General features: G+C 36.4%; 1 protein-coding gene and 1 long non-coding RNA gene across 2 annotated transcripts in view; both read left to right on the top strand.

Annotated features, from left to right (window-relative positions):
- Positions 1 to 5448: 5448 nt before the first annotated feature.
- On the top strand, positions 5449 to 11367 carry LOC149797319 (uncharacterized). The gene is made up of 3 exons (XR_016421796.1): positions 5449 to 5586; positions 6769 to 6820; positions 7355 to 11367. It is a non-coding gene; the product is annotated as an uncharacterized LOC149797319 (long non-coding RNA).
- Positions 11368 to 15963: 4596 nt separating this feature from the next.
- Positions 15964 to 17717, top strand: part of LOC149797318 (uncharacterized) — a 79254-nt gene continuing 77500 nt past the window's right edge. Inside the window, exon 1 of the mRNA XM_089960745.1 lies at positions 15964 to 17201. Within this exon, the coding sequence (XP_089816871.1) occupies positions 15995 to 17201 (1207 nt within the window). The 5' untranslated portion in view covers positions 15964 to 15994. The remainder of the gene's footprint in view (positions 17202 to 17717) is intronic.

Below are 17717 nucleotides of genomic sequence, written 5' to 3'. Positions count from 1 at the left end.
GGCTATTATGGTCAGCTTTACAGCTGTTTTGGTCAGTTTTACAGCTGATATTTTCAACTTATATGGTCAGCTCTGTAGCTGGTACCCCATCGACTCTGATCAGCTGAAATTAAATTCAACACTGCGTACTAAAATGAAACGGGCATATACGATAACACGTAATGACGTCATATACGGTAAGCTATACAAATTACATTATGGGCACAACATTCCAAAACAATAAACAGGTTCAGAAGTGAACCTGCCTGTGTCCGATAATAATCCCATAGTACTAAACGTTTCTTAATAAAATGCAACTTTATTGCTAATATAAATCTCCTGTTAAGTCACGTACAAAAATATAACATATTTGCATTATACTACGAAACCCAAAGTTAGATAGAAAATATACAAAAATAAACATGATATTACAATATTTATAACTAATAATATACATAAGAAATTAATAAATAACTCGCATACCTCTACAGCTGAAAATGTGAAAGTCCTTGAGTAGAATGCTCACTGACAAGACGTTCCGTAATGTAAAGGTTTCGTCCTACGATGAGGCATTTATATAGACAATTTAGACCTACATTCTCTGTGCGCTTAGTGAGTCGGTTTTTTCATCGAAAGCACTTAGCATGTGCGGCATAGGATGAACCAAATTCACTGTTTCGCAATATTGTACAATATGCATAAATCACACTCGGGTATCGTCGTACACAAGGAACGAAACCCGTGTACACGTATTTAATAAATAAAGAGATTTATACAATTTCGTGACACTTGTTACCGAAGGTCAAGGTGCGCAAAGTGGACAACACCAATCCAGGTGCCGATGCCAGAGTAGCTCCGTTAATAATTTCGAGCATTCGTTGATGCACGAAGTGGAGTTGTGCTTGATGTACAAATTAGTCAGCAGCAGCATATATACTCACGCTTACCGAGCGTACCTGAAAAATTTCTTAGCGTACGGTACAGAAGCCAAGAGCACACATGGTGATGATTTGTTAGTATGGAAACGTGTGACAGAGTTAACATAATTTAACGATCCTCAAAATGTTGAATTTAATGACCGTCAACAAAAATTCAAACAAGGGCACACTTTAAAACTGATTAATCGTTTGGATATTGGCATGTGGTTGGAAGACAAATATTAGTTGAACAGGGTGGCTGTACGACCCATACTGAATGGACCTAGTACCGTGTACAGTTTGATAACCAAGGCTATGGAGTACACAACAATAACTGAAGCAGCCAGAGTTTTCGTGCCCGGTGTGGAAGCTTTATCTAAAGTAGGAAACAAAGCAAGTCGAACATGGAGCAGAACGACAGCCAAGTATCCTATACGACGATTAAAGCGAGACCCTTCATCATTGCCTCTGGACTCCGATACAAGTTCGAATATCCTGTTTCATAATGGCATCTACCCAAAAGGTTACTAATTATCATCGTCCGCAATGCAATCCTCAACGGAACCATCGATTAAGGTAGTTTCAAGATCCAACACTTCGACATGTCGAACATAGAACTCACTCGAGATGGCCAAACCGTATGTACCATACCCTTCGAAACTAACTTTGCCCAGAAACATTCCTTGAGATCTTAGTTGATACTGTTTGAAACCACATAACGCTTTGGTACCAACTGCAGACATGTTGTTTCGTAAGTTGATTGTGCAGGAGGACATGTCTTGTGGGACTTTGATTTCACTCCATGCTATGGCAGCTACAAAGGACACTTCCACCCAATACAATACAGCCAACTTCGTATTGAACTTGAGTTTGCAATGCCTCTGGTCAACACAATGAAGGTCAGCTTGTATGCAGCTTTTAACATTACTCTGGGAATCAACAGTTGAGAGAAGTGATTCTAGACTATTAGAAGTAAGATTGAAACCAAGAACCAGTGAATATTTTTTTGATCCAGAATATGAAGACAAAATACAGTCACTATATCCAGATGACCAGAGCAAGAGCAACATTTAGACTTGTTTTGCTAAGGAGTTTGCAGACCGAATTATCGGTCTCACCAGAGAACATTATTACGGATGTAAAATCGATCATCTTAGTCAGACACATTACAATACATTAATTTCTTAATCAGCACAGTTTTAGATATCTCGTAGAACATATAGCCACTTGTTTTCATCGTGAGTAGTCTAGAAACGGTGATTAACTAGAAAGATGGCTTTGAGAACTTTGCGGTTATCTCTTGTCTATAACTCGGAAAATGTAGTGTTTATGGATGGTAAAATAACAATGCTTTAGATCACTTTAAGTCAAGTTTGTCTCCACGGCGTTGACAAATTTGGAAATATGTTCATTTTTAATATTGTTCGTATTTCCGCAAAGAAACATTATTATTATTATTATTATTATTATTAAAATTGTTGATTTCTTTTAGCAAGAAATGATGCTGTCTGTTTTTTATTGAAACATAATTGAATGGATATGTTTTGTCACAACTCTATAGATATCAATAATGGTTTGATTCACGTATGCGTGCTTAATCGGACTGATGTTCCATCACGTCGTTCTCCTTCCTTTAAAAGTGGAGCTTTTGCCATCCTAGCCACCCATCGCTCACCACTTAACCAAACAAAATGAGATAGAAGATTGCCCAAATGAGTTAAGCTATCGTACACATACTCTGGATCAGGCATCACATGATGCAGAAAAGCAGCATGGGTAGAAATATGGTCATCTTCTTGAAAATGGCTCATGGCCTTATAGAAGATGCCCTGCGCAAAGAAATAATCAAATATAAAGAAGACTAGGAAGAAAGACAAAGTCTACTCATTAGCAGCTGAAGCAACAACAGCAACAGCATAAGGGAAAAGACATTAAGTCTAAGATGGACACGGAGGACTCTTCACCCATTAGAAGGAGCAAATCCAATATTGTGATGAGGTCTGTGGTGATATGTGGCCGTCCTGTCAGACACTAAAGGCCAATATCACTCCCCAAACAAAACGGCTCTTTTGCCGGCCACTAACATCACCAGAAGGGAGATATGTTTGTATATGTGTTGCTTGTATATGTCTTTGTCATTCCCACGCAACGAATTGAACCCTCTTGACTAATACAATGTGTGATTGTCCGGTAGAGTGTGTTTGTGTGGGTGTAGAGTGTAGATATAAACACTCACTCTTGAGTAAACCTACATCTTCAAATATCAAAACTAGGAAGAAATTTCCACTACGACCAAGAACAGTTATGTCAACTCAACCAGGGGTAAGGCAGTGAAGGGAGGATGAGAGATAAAGAAGAAAGGAAAATGCCCAAAAGGTAAGCATGTTAATCAGCAGCGATGACGCCGATGAGTAAAAGTCAAGGATGATCGACAACACAGACGGAGACGAGAGGGGTCGCAATAGAGAACACTAAGCAGTTGCCGCGAGCCACGCCCAAACAACTAGCGACGGAATAGCTTTATATAAAATAGTGAAAAAGGGATAAGATGAGCTCATAGACTCAATAGTGAACACTTCAGAACGGTCTCAAAGCCTCTAAGAGACTCAGATGTGAGGTACGACTCGGCAGACGTTTGAAATCCAGCTGGCTAAAATTCAGCAGAAAATATCAGCGCCCTGGGAAAGAAATATATTGGATGTCCAATCCACCCAGCGAGGCCGATGCTCAACGATCTAAGAGAATTATGGAAGATTTCGTCCTAGCCTATCGTAGTTTGGTCTCCGACAAATCGGATGGTATCCTAACAAGAGGCATCAGAAGAGGAATATCACCTATCCGCAAGAATTTGAGAGGTGATGAACGAAGAGACGGAGAAGATAAAGGTATCTTGGGCCGAGAAAGGCGAATCAAGGAGCAGGCGAGGAAAACGATTGAGCGACAAAAACAGGAAGTTGGAATTCTCTCTTTTCAATGCTTAATGGGAGAAAATCCAGAAGAAATTCCCACCAACTGGCTAACCAGATTGGATGCCGGGTGAGACAAAGGATTTAGAGAAGGTGGCCAACAAGCCTAGCTTTAGTCAATTGGTCTCCACCAAGACGTCATGGTTGAAAGGATGTGCGGCATGTAGAGTCAAACCCTGGTGGTGCAACTACTGCTAAGAAAGTGGTAGCAGACAAATGACTCATTTCAAGGCCACCTTCATCTTCAGGAAAAAAGAGAGACTTTAGTCTTAATTGCCAAAAGCAATTTTATGCTTTGTTGCATTATGTATGTATGTGCTCGTTTGTATAAAAATGTAATTCCCCTTTACCCCTTCTCTTGCGATAGTATGTGTTTGTATGTAAGGGTGTAGTAATGCGTCTATAAACTCTTCACATTTTCATGTATGTGTGAAATGATTTGTGTATGTAAAAAACGCATATTTCGTCATTATATAACTCAAACTGATCCGTTCTTTATTATTATTTATTGTGTTCTTGTTCTGATATAAAGTCTGCAGATGTATTTTATGTTGTACTTCGATGTTATTTAAGAGGAGAAATATTTGTTTAGATTATTCAGTGGCAATAGAAAGTACTCATCGGACTATAATATTATTTTGGAACTACTGTGAATTATTTTAACGAGATCTGGACAATTCCACATAGAAACGTCAGGACTGTTGGCGGACCAGTTTATTCGTGGACTTGAACTTTATACCGAACATTTCATCATTTTGGACTTTAAAAGAACATTTTCAGGATTGTTTTGGATTCAGTTCATATTGATATATGATCCTTTAAACTTTCTTTCTTTCACATTGATAATTAAATTGGTTGTTGTGTTTTATAAAGTTGATGGTTATTCTTCTCCTGTTACTTATTTTACGACCACGCAGTAGTAGCACAATAATAATCACGAGGTGAGAGCTTAATTGTAAGGTGAGTGTTTCGATGTGTTGGATTGTATATCAACTTTTATAACATTACAGTTTCCTTTGTCTTTTGAATTTGCAAAATTTCATTTTATCGGAAATATGACAGTGTCAAAGACTGAGTGTGCATGTGCAGTAAACCTTCATTAAAAATTAAATGGTACTTCTGTAAAGGATATGTTTATAGCAATTACTGCATCTAACTGACAGTTATAATTTTTTATGAGAGAGAGAGAAGACGAAGAAGAATAATTGCGTATTAAACAATAGAAAGGAAAATAAACTGTCGACTGTTTTCCGATTCACCATTTTAACATTGCCATTCCTTTTTGACCATATTATCACTGTTGATTCACTAACCATGTTTGACCCTGTAAACAACTTTAACTTCGTAAATACTTTTGACCATATAAACATTTTTGACCCCATCATACCATTTGCATGGTAGACCTATTAGCGCCTATACGATTACGATATGACCCACAAGAGACTCATACAACTACTGACTTCATTATCTGGCTTGGTTATGACATAGATCCGAGGGGTAAGGTTCCTGTATACTGAACTTTACTTAAGGCTGGCTCAAAGTTTTATGTTATCAGTAGTTAATCATACGCCTCTTGGAGAAGCCTAGATATCATGTGCATATCGCTAGTTTGATCCAGTAGAGGATAAGATTATACAGGTTTTTAATCACTTATTATTAGTCCTAACATAACCTCGTATTGAGGAAAAGGCATTATCAAGATGGAAACCACAAATTTCCTGACGGTAAGTAATCGTTTTGATCCATTTTTTAAATATGTAAATTGCGATCTTTCTCACATTATTCTCCTTGGCCTGTTTTCAACCGTCCGCCACAACCATAGAGGTACGGAGCATAGCCCATATGTAAAAACTTGAGCAGGATATTTTCAGATCAAGTATGATCCGAAGGTATTTACTAATGAGAAAAGACCAACAAAACGCTCATCGCCCCTGTTAGCATGTCATGACACGAACCGTATGTAGTCAAAGCGTTATTGTGTTACTTCGTCAATAAAAAGAGGATTTTGGAAGCACGATACGAAAATTGTAAGCGTACTTGTTTGCCTTTAAATTTAAATACATGTTTTATTAAGTGGTAAAAAAGACGTATATTAAGTTAAAATTGTTAGTAAAATTTGTTCATGCCCCAAAACTGGTACATGTATTGCAGTGTTCAACATCATTGTTGCTAACATTTGATTGGAACAAGTAAAATATGTGTAAAATTTTTATTTAGGAAATTTTATTAGGAACTTTTACAGTGGTCAATAGTGTATGTATGTAACGTTGAAATGTATGTTCCTATATGCTCTATTTATTTGTTTCGAATGCAACACTGCGTCATATATGCTAACCGGATACGCATTGCACAATCCAGCATTCACGTTTACGAGCGCATTGCATTCTCATTCAGGAATTTCACATATCATCAAAATTATTTGTAAGTGTTGATTTTGCAATGTTAAATCCATTAGATCTCAAACATAGAAGTAACCGATAGTCTATACTGCACTCTGTAGACACTATAGAAACATATAGTTTTTTTAACCTCACTTATTTATACCTTATGTTGATAAGTCCAGTTTTACTGGAAAATAGATGATTACAGAAAAGTGAACGTTTTTATTAGAATAATGTTTTAGAAATATGTATTGCATAACAGACGTTTGAACAGATAACAATATTGTACGTGCAGCAAATCGTCTTATTTAAACGTTCTAACATAAAACTTAAATGTTAGGAAATTGAGTTTGGTCCGCATGAAGATTTAACGTGGAAGCTATACCTTCGAAGTAAATAACTTTACCATTGTTATTTAGATTGTTGGTTCATGTAAAAATATAATAAAACATTCTTCGATCGGTCTCATTTTGTAAAAGTTTTGTCAGCTGTCTGCCCTTACATTTTTTACGGTTATTGTTTCAGCTTCTGTGCTGCGTTTGTATCTTCTACGGAGCTGTTTCTGCAGAAAGAAGAGGTAACATCAAATGAAACCCACACGATATGTTCTACTCATATTAAGCTAATGTAATTTTGAATTTGAAATACATTGTCATACATAAAACTGTCAAGATCTATCAAACTCGCAGATACTCCAGTAGCAGTGGTAATTTAATAATTAACTTTGATTAATGCGATATTATCACTTAATGTTTTAGACAGATGGGAGAATAATTTAAAACAGTTTCTAAACTGTCGGTGTAACTTGACTCTACTTAAAGGACATAATTAATTAATAGACATAATTGTACACATCTCTCTCTCTCTCTCTCTCTCTCTCTCTCTCTCTCTCTCTCTCTCTCCCAGCATCTCTCAGACTTATAATAGCTACGTTCAACAATTATGAACTATGTTAATAAAATTAATTAAATAATGTTCCTGAAGTGTCTCGAAGCTAGATCCTTTCAGTCTGGAACGACAAGGTCCCCATGGACAATTTTCAATCAGCGTCTTATCGCCTATCCTCTGAGTTGATCGCACACTAACATGCCTCATTTATAACCTCTTGCAGGGGTTGTCTCCCGTGCAATGTGCTTTTCGATAACCAGGCCAAAGGTGTAAATCCACTGTCTGATTTGTATTGATGTCCTGGGTGTAACGCTATTTCTCAGCGCAAGATAGGTCATATAATATAAAAGTATGACATGGGACTAGTCGAGGTAAGAACCACCGACCCACGGAAAGCCACTAGCAGCTTTGCCCCAGACCCAAGTTGGCCGAAGAGAGTTGAGATGGAAGAGAGCGCTTTAAACTAATCGGCCATGTGCGGCGTCAGTCCACTGTCTAAAATATGGCATTACAAATAATAAAATGATACACTATTGATTGGTTCCACATAATTAGAAGCATTAAAATTGAAAATATTGTCCATTTAGTAAAATTGTAATTAATTTATTTCCGTTTTTATTGTAATAAATGTGTTGGTCGATAAAACTGCTCTATATGACAATAGTTTGTCACCACCACCCACGCAAGTAATTGTATTGCAATGTTTTCGTTTGCTTATCCGTTTATTTCTAACATGATTTTTAAAGAAAGGATATGTGTTTAATTTATGCACGATATACATGTATGTTAGTCCGTTTATTATTCTATATATGATTGCTAAGTAAGACAGCCAATCAGAAGTAAGAATGCATCTGGACCCGGATTCACACATGATGTTGTTAGTCATATCTAAAACGACGATGGCTCTATTTCCACAAATCTTTTCTAGAAATAATATTGTAGTAGTAGAATATGTCGCCATAAGAACAATGGGAATCCTATGAAAAGAAAGGGCCTCTGAATTCTAGCGACAACTCTGGAATATCTGTTAAAAATGTGGGTTCATAGGTCTGACTGGCTGGCTGGAAATGTAACACAATGTGTCTGTCTGACGGGAAACGAAACATAGTAGTATAACAGTTTTAACAGAGCATACGAGAAATTTAACATTTCAGTTCGCTGAACTCTATAGAAATTTAACAATAAGATGGCACTCTGAAACCTTCCCAGATTCCAACAGTGAGACATCACCTGGTGGATAACAATGTCAGTTCTATGTCTATGTTAGGGAAAATTATGACACTATAGTGTCGCATTATGGGAATGGGGATGTCAATGGACAATAGAAAAGTATGTGATGTAAAGGGTGTAATTTAATGTTAAAACTCCAATTACTCTGGAATAGCCAGTGTTCACTTATCCATTAAACCTCACACTATCCATTACTCCTCAGCCTATAAACTCGTATGCGTTATAATCCAGTAAGAAGCCCAATTAAGGTCTATAATTGTTTGTTAGCCTAGATTTTATTTCATTGACTAAGCTACTAACTACTATTGCTTGATAAAAAATGTTTGTTGCCAGAAAGATTTTTTTCCTTCAAAACACTATCCAGTGTCAAGCTAACTTCGGTGTTTCTAATGTCTGATTGTTCGTCCTAGACTTGATAGGATGAGTGAAAATATTGTTATTGAGGCCATTAACGTTTTGTTAAAAGGTCAAACTACATGACCACGTGTCTATATTTCCATCATTTCTAGAGAAGTTACCTTCCAAACAAGTAATACATGTTCTAATGTCAATCCATGACTGTGTTCATGAATACAGCACACACATTAATGTCCACGCACTGTCTTATCTGGTTCTTCTAATCTCACATTATTCAGGTTGAGTAGATACAACATTTCTTCCCATAAATTCGACGATGTCGTCTTTCAGAGGAATCCTAATATTTAGAAGTTGATAGAAGTTTATAGGTGCTGGGGTAGTCAAAGGCGACACAGGATAAAATTGTACCTATTAGGATTCTTACATCGCCATCATCTTTGGTGGCATGGCAAACAGATCGTGTACTGAACGTTCATACTAAATTGGCAATCAAAAGTGTCCTGATCTCTAACTTTTTTTCTTAGTTTCCTACTTTTTCTGGGTATGGTTGTGAAGCTTATTGAGCTTCAAGTAATGTTTATTTTTGTTTTGTCTTTGTTGTGAGGAATCGATGCTTTCGACATGCAGGCGAAGCAAATATTTATGTGCATTTTGACGACCAATAAGTTCTTTTGCTGTTTGAAACAACACATGTTTGCACGCTTGTATAAACGCGTGTTTAGGGCTCTGTTTCTTGATGAGTACCTTTTCGTAGAAATTTGGTCATACTCTTCGGCGATTTGTTGATATTCTAAATCTGTTTTAAAATGTCGGTGGTAGTGGTCTTCCCACATTCTGTCTCGAGTTTTAAACTCTCTTAAGTATTTTGCATTCCCACGAGTTCAGTAGCATGAAGATGCTTCACGTCCTCTATATAACCAACTCATTGTACATGTCATCATAGAAGAAGAAGCAATGTAAATGCAGAGGACCTAAATATCATCTTACAGTAAGGTTATTTGTTTCATGAAACATGGAAAAAAGGAGACACAACAAAATATGATATTTATATCATATGTCTAATTTATTAAAATGAATTAAATTCGGTATAACATCATCATGATTATTGGCCAGGACAATGTTGACTACTGTGCAGTTTTATCCAGCTCTATTCATAACTCGTATAGAGGCTGGGCACAAGAATATGTTGATGCTATTGCAGCCGGTCCGAATCAGGATTTTCATCCACTGATTCGTCATCATTAACAGAGTCAGAACTATGCCTATGCTGTGGCCTCCTGTGTACAGCTGCTCATGAAATTTGGTCTGCGGAAAGATAATCTCTAGCACCGGATTACTGGAAATCCATCGCATGAATCCACGTTAGCAGAATGCAGCTGAACAGTTAACAGCATTGTCATGGCCTTAGCATGCATTATGTTTCTATATTCCAAATGAATTGTGTAAACCAGCACATTTTAAGTCATCGTTATTGTTTCACAGTGTCCAATTCCATTTTGAATAGCTCTCTTTTTCTTGGTTGTGTTTGTTTGAGGTTTGTGTTTTGTTGGTGGTTTGTTTGCCTCCGGTGGGTTCGAGGCCTCCAAATGCTTCCGCAGGTTGATATTGGGAATCTAATAGTGACATGTGTCATCAGACATTGCGCAGACGCAGACTAAACGCAGCTTGTTTTCGTTACATCTCACCCAGATTCGCTAGCGTTCATCACGAACAATTGACAGTTACCTAATTCAGACTTGTTTTCTAGTATTTATTTTATATTAACGTCATAAAATATCGATTGGAAGATTACCTTTACTTGATATACTTATAAATCTTACCAGCTACACAGACTAATATAATTTTATTTGCCACAATCCACCGAGAAATAAGCTGTCATCGGACAGGCGGACTGGTCTCCTAGTGGCAATTTCCCGCGCTGCTTTCTACCACTTGGTATCCTTGACGTTCTAAACTCAGGCGTAGTAGGTATATTTTGTTCTACAACTATTCCATGGTGGACTCTGTCAAAGGACTTTTTAGGTCTCGCTGAGGAAAACAGGTAGGGCATCCATGAAACAAACATACCTGAACTTCGTACACAATTTCTTGATTTTCCAAATGCCAATCATCCAAGGAATAGGATAGGATCTTCTTTACTCCAGCTCCGTTTTATCATGTTGTATCGTCTTGCTTTGAATTTCGCCTGACACCTTAATGGATTTGGGTGGTATGATAGCTAGTATGGTCTCGGGAATATTTCGATTGACTAATTCACACGACAAAAGGAATGGTAGAAACTTCCTTAAATAAATTGATAACTTCTTGATCCAGTAATAATTGTCGAAAGTCTCCACAACAGCGTATTAAAATGTCCACACGGATCAACAATATTTCAACATTTTATTTCTTGAATAGTCAAAAGGTTCTGAGGTGTTGATTTGGTACACAGAGTCAAAAGCTTTTCGCTGTTCTGCTCCTTTACCCTCGTGGCTCTAGTCTTGAACTTTAAGCTAATGAGGGAGCGCGATGTCTTGATTGACTTCGATATGGAAAAAGTCTGGAAAATAGACTTGAGCCATTTCCTTCACTCAGAACGTTTTAGACATTCTAACCACAGGCATGGCTACATAACACATGGAATATTTAATGCATACGTGTTATTTTTCATGTAAATGATTCAGGTTCTATTTATGATGAGTATTGTTATATATATCTATATTTTTTTTCATGGCTGTAAATTGTAGTGATTATCTATAGTAAATTTTGTCTATGGGTCTAGGTTTTATTTTAAGGTATTTAAAGTTCATAGATTTCTTCGAATCTATAAAGCTGACAAAGTTTGCCTCCATTTCCAGTTAGATTGGTTTGTCAGGTGGGTTCTTAGAAGAATTAAGTTATTTTCCATCGGACGGGTTAGGTCAGGTGTGTTCTCTTATAATGTGGTAGATTTTTAAAGTGACAAGCAGCAAGTAGGGGCTCAATGCGTTTTCACCTCTTAAGCTTTTATATAGTTACTTGTATTTGGACAATTATTACATTCTTATTTCTTATGTTTTTGTTGTAACATTAAGTCTGTCAACGTATTTAATATTGTATTTAGAGAGGAAATATTTATTTGAAATATTCATTACAATTACAAAGTGCTCATTGGACTAAAAAATTATTCTGGAATTATTGTGAATTTGTTCAAAGGGTTTATGATCAATGTCATAGTAATAAATCACAACTGTTCGAGAATAATTATATCCCAGGATCTGAAATTTATTTGAAACATTCGTTTCATTTGGATTAGTGAATTCATAATACTCTTAGTTGTACTTAAAATTTCATTTTGTAATTTTGATAAATAAATTGTTACGTTTTACATAACTTTGTGGTTTTGCTTTTTTCTATTCGTCATATGGTCCCTTGTTCTGAATAATATTTTCGAAAGAAAGTGTCAGTCGTATTATGTAACTGTGAGTCATGACGGTAGCGTACCGATGATAGTATATATAACAATGTACCTCCACTTCATCAACAACTCCATGGTACACTTAAGAAACTCTATGTCCTCTTCAAAATCGCCCAGGTAAACTTCTGCTAACACTTCTTTCAGCTTTTGAAGCGGCCCAGAAAGTCATCGTCGCTTAGCGTCTGGTTTGATTCAACATTGAATAAACTAACTTACCTCTGTGTCCCTTATATCGCCCTTTTACATATGTTTATGTATGTCATAATAATGTGCCGTATTTAACATTAACGATGATTATGCAAACAAAATGTAGAACCATTGTGTGTTTATTCTTGGTTCTTTGTAGGACCTATTTCATTCATCACATTTTCATAAAGATGTCAATAGAAAATGTCACAATTTTACAAGAAACCTTGACTTCATACTGTTCAATTTCGCTAGTTTGACAAGGTAGAAAAACTTTGACGCTATAATAAGTAGTATTATTTCGCTCATCATCTTAAATCGATGTCAAAACAAAGTCCCATCAAATGAGTTTGTCAAGCGAAAATTTGTAGCGAGAAGGACAAATCATAAATATAAAATGAGAAAAGAAAAATTGATGAATGAAGGATGTGCGTTATATAACATTGAATAATTTTTAAATACAAACTGCCAACAGTCAGCAGCCATTTTAGTTCGAGCACTGCATACACGACAGGAAAATTGAAGGTATACAGTACAGCTGTAATCAATTAATGTAATACTGTGCGATTAAACAAAACTGAATTATCAATAGTGTCTTGGCATTATTGCTTGTGTTTTCTTTATGAACGCAGACTTGAATTCCTATTAGAATATGTACAATTGCATAAGAAGAACCCTAGCCAGTAAAGAAAGAATAAATGAAAGTGGAAAAGTAAAATGAACTTTTATGATATGTTTTAGAAATTACATTGTGATTCTTATTCACTAGAATACACCATAAAAAAACGTAAAAAGTCCCTAGGTCTTGAGTTATTTTAAGAATTGATAAAATATTCAAATGCAACCAAATTTTATTTTTGTCGGATTTGATTTTTATTTAATTTGGCAGCAGTAAGTGGTATCTCTTGTGGAAAAGATCTAACTGGACTCTGAAAAGGGTCTTTGGCTTTGCGCACAAACAGTATGAACTTGACAACATAAGTTGTAACTGCTCCGAACCATTTTCTGCCTTAAACTTGATGTAGTGGTAGTGATTGTCGCTGTCACTCCCATCATCATAGATCTCTCTTTCTTCCTCTATCTCTTACAAGCACGATCACACACATAAGCGCGTCATGTGTCCTATTGCCACAATCTAGCTCTAACTGTGCTATTCTTTTCTTCACGTCAAGGTTGCTTTAGTGGTAGTAATAGTTACCTCCGCTGTCCACCGTGAAAGAGGGTGAGAGTCAACATGCTCTCGTCTGTCTGTCTGATTCTCTCTCTCTCTCTCTCTTTTAAATTGTGTTTATAAGGAATTCAATTTTTTTATACTCCTTTCCTTTCAATGATATCGCTGCCCTATGTTGATGACTTCTATGAGTACCTGTAGTCCTACGGTATGTGGGATAGTAGGTTAGGAGTATTGGAGGACGTGTGTGGTGGTTGTGGATAGTAGGCCAATTGCTATTGGTCGATAAGAGCAATTTAACATTACATTAGACACTGTAGTTTTACATATTCCCATGAACCCCCTATTTTCAATACGCTGCACTATGAACTCATAATTCTTATTTTCTATCTCCCCCAAGTGATATTTATGTCCGCCAAGTGACATCTCCACGATAAATTCCCGGTAGATTCCAGAGAACACCTACCATGTTAAATTCCCTTCCATAAAATCCTATACATGTTAAAATCATTGAGCATCTTCAACATAAGTTTTACCGTTAGATTAAAGATACAAATTTTACATTTTCTGCCAGACAGATCCATTATGTTAAACCTATATACAAATACGATAACCGGCATTTACTTGATTATCGCTAATAGGGAAACTCGTCTGTTAGATTTCGAGCCACCTAACAGTCATTACGAAATTACCTCTGTCCTTTGTGTTTGTTCGTGTTCTCTCATTTACTTTGACACTTGTACAAACTTACCCATATAACATTTACAAATTCGTGTTGGCATGACTGTTCTCTCTCTCTCTCTCTCTCTCTCTCTCAATCTTAGCAGCATTTTCTGTAGTTATTCAGCAGTGTTGTTGGATAATGTGTATTAAATTTCACAACAGTCAATAAGGAATTGAATGAGCGCGTATGCTTATGAAACGGCCGAACATGGTAGAACGGCCAGTAATTAATGAAATTTACGAAAAGTAACCAAGCAATCCAAGAAACAAGGAACTGAAAGAGGATTTATCTTTTTATGTTGCCCCCACCCGACATTTGAACCTTAGCCCAGATTTACAGTGTAGAACAATTAACATTATTCTGGGAGGATAAGGCATACATACTAACCATTTTTCATCAATGCCAGATGCAAATTGATCTTTAAAATATAACGATATTTCGAATAGGTATTATTTATCACTGAAAACGCTCAAAAAATGTTTTTTTCACTACATTCAATTGTCCAAATCATTTCCTAAATAATTAGACGTTAGAATGCTAGGTTCAAAAGGAACCTTGATTTAAATCCCAAACTAATGTAGCGAGTCGAATGAGTACTATAATCTTTGGACATCAAGAGTGCTTCTCGGGTATCAAATTCTTTGTCTCTTCTCACAGGGAAAGACATTTTTAAATATGCAAAAATCAGCTTCACGTTTTACAGACATGAGAAGGGTAAAAATCTTTAATAACCGCCTTTTCTTTCAGAAAGAAAAGGATGAAATAAAAGGAACAAAATAAAGAAAACTTATTTAACAATTGAGTTTATTTACCGAGTTCCTATACAGCAATATGGAGTCCTTTGTATTTACATGTAAGATATATTTTCCCCATATGAGATAAACATGTGGAAAACCTGATAACATGAAATTGACATCATCTTACCTATGGCTTATAGAATACGCGATACATCTGCAGGACATTGCAGTCTGTCTACCGTTAACGATTTAATGACATTATTTACTAGCGGAATGAGAGAAGAAGAGTCAGTGGTATGCTATTTAGGAAATTCCAAACACTGAGGTTTGAATTGGAGGACAGGACCTCAGCGATTCCTCCCTTCTGCCTACAGACTCCTAGCTGCGGGTGGGATTGTCAAGTACCTGCCCATACATTAGACCCATAGGATTGGATTTCCCTGACCCAGACCACTCCATATCGTTAACTTTATTAATTTCACTATTGCCATCATTGATATTACTACTAAGATGATGTGGATAACTGCAAAACTTAAATTGACATACAATTTAGAGATTTGGATATTTTTGTACTCCTTTATTTGTGGTTTAAGAAATATTATCTTATTTTAATCTTAAAACGCTTTTGCTTTATTTCATCTGTTTTAACATGAGATGCCAATTTAAAAATTATTTTTCGTATTCTTGTGGATATCACATCCAACTCAATAACATCCACCCTCTCTCTCGTAATGAGCACGTGCTTATTGAGTTTCACATTCAGAAACGTTTCGTCTTTATATTTGTTTTTGGGAGGGAGTGCAGGTTTTCAGTTTTGAGTAGATAACAAGAGTCTTTACTTGAACTATTTTGTGGTGCGAAACTCTCGCTACTTCATTTAGAAAGAGAACTAATTTTACAGCCTGGCTAAATTTTTCTTAGATATACGATTCATTGATTTTACTATTATTATTTCATGTTATTTTCGATTTTTGAACTTTTTGTCAACAGTTAGCTGGGGAACGAACTTCATTTTGGCTTTAATGGAGCAGCATGTGACTGATGGGGAAGCCTTTATGTATGTGGCTGCAGAGGAAAACACTACTATCCGTGTGATTGCACCTTACATCAACATGAATAGAACTATACAAATCAATCCTGGTTTACAAAAGATAACTCTGGATGTAAATCTGAGAAATCGTTATAATGAATTAGCTAAGAAGGGAATACATGTGATCGCAGACAAAAACGTCAGTATATACGTTCTAGATTCATGGAGGGGAACACGTTACATCGAAGGCTATTTGGCTCTGCCCATATCAGCACTATCGACAGGATATATAGTTTGTTCGGATTACGCTGACTTCCAAACTGGCACTTCAATGAGTGAATTTGTGATTGCAGCTCTAGAAAACAATACGAGTGTAGCAATAACATTTAAAACAAGTGCAAGCATAATTATCGGTGGATACAGTTATGTATCTAGAGATAAGTATACGTTTAATATGTCATCATTTGATACTTTGCAGATTCAGCATACACATGATCTAACAGGCACTATGATCCAGAGTGACAAGGTGGTTGCTGTGTTCGCCGGAAATCGGTGTGGATACGGCTTAGGCCATGATGACTGCCAACCTGAAGTTGAACAAATGGTTCCAATAGAATTACTGGAACATGAATATATAACAGTACCTCTGTACCCTGCAGATATGTACAGATACAGAATCGTATCCCCATACAACAATACCGTTGTATCAGTTAAAAATCAAAGTTTCACTCTCGGTAGTGGTGAGTTTGTGGAGAGATATGACAGGTCACCTCAATACATACGATCGTCGAACCCGGTGATGATTATCGAATACGGTCGTTGTAATTATGACAGCTGCGCTAATGCCAGCACTCCCTCTATGATTACAATCCCATCAATTTCTTATTTCGCAAGTAACTATACATTTGGAGTGGACAATTTTATAGATAGGAACTATCATAATAGTACCAAAAATTTTCTCTTCGTAATTATCGACTCAAATAGCTCAGAGAATCTGATGCTAGATCAAGTAAAGCTTAACCCAACAAGAAAGTACATATTGACAGAGACCAACAGTAAAAATTATAGTGTTCTGGTAGCATCTATTGGAGTCGGACCTCACAAACTGTACCATCCTAAAGAGACAGTCAAATATGGAGCAATGCTGTATGGAACGGGTTATGGCACAAGTTATGGTTTTCCACTTGGATTCTCCGCAGGTATGAAATTTAACCTGATTTGTGTCTCAGCAGGTTTATTTACCGACGTATTTGTTTGATCTCTGAACATAACATTTTAAACTCATAATATTGTGACAAGCCTAAACATTAGGCTTAAGATTTTGTCTGTCTGTTAGTTTCATGTCGCTTCATGTTGCCTGCACTAATCTGGATTATAAAAAGGAACAGGTAGAAGGAGTCGGAATAGATTCACTGTATTTGACTCCTATTAAAAGCTTCAGAAGACCAGTCTTGTGGCTTTGAGTTGAAATAGAACTTAAAGAATCAACGTTGCTATACATTTAGAAGGAAGCAAACCGTTGTCCCATTTTAACGATCGGCGACCCTTCCATTGTATCTAAGTACAGACCAATATTGCTTCTCAATAAGGTCGAGAAAGGTTTTAAAAGATATTCTTACGTCTATCCAGTCTGCTGTTATTTCAAACGATTCCAGGTTAATCATCTACGATACGTTCTACAAAGCAATAGATTCCGGTACGGAAATTAGAATTGT

This window comes from Sinohyriopsis cumingii, chromosome 6, assembly GCF_028554795.1.
Source record: "Sinohyriopsis cumingii isolate HCF-2022 chromosome 6, ASM2855479v2, whole genome shotgun sequence".
Taxonomy (NCBI): Eukaryota; Metazoa; Mollusca; class Bivalvia; order Unionida; family Unionidae; genus Sinohyriopsis; species Sinohyriopsis cumingii.
This window is presented reverse-complemented; position numbering and strand designations above follow the sequence as displayed.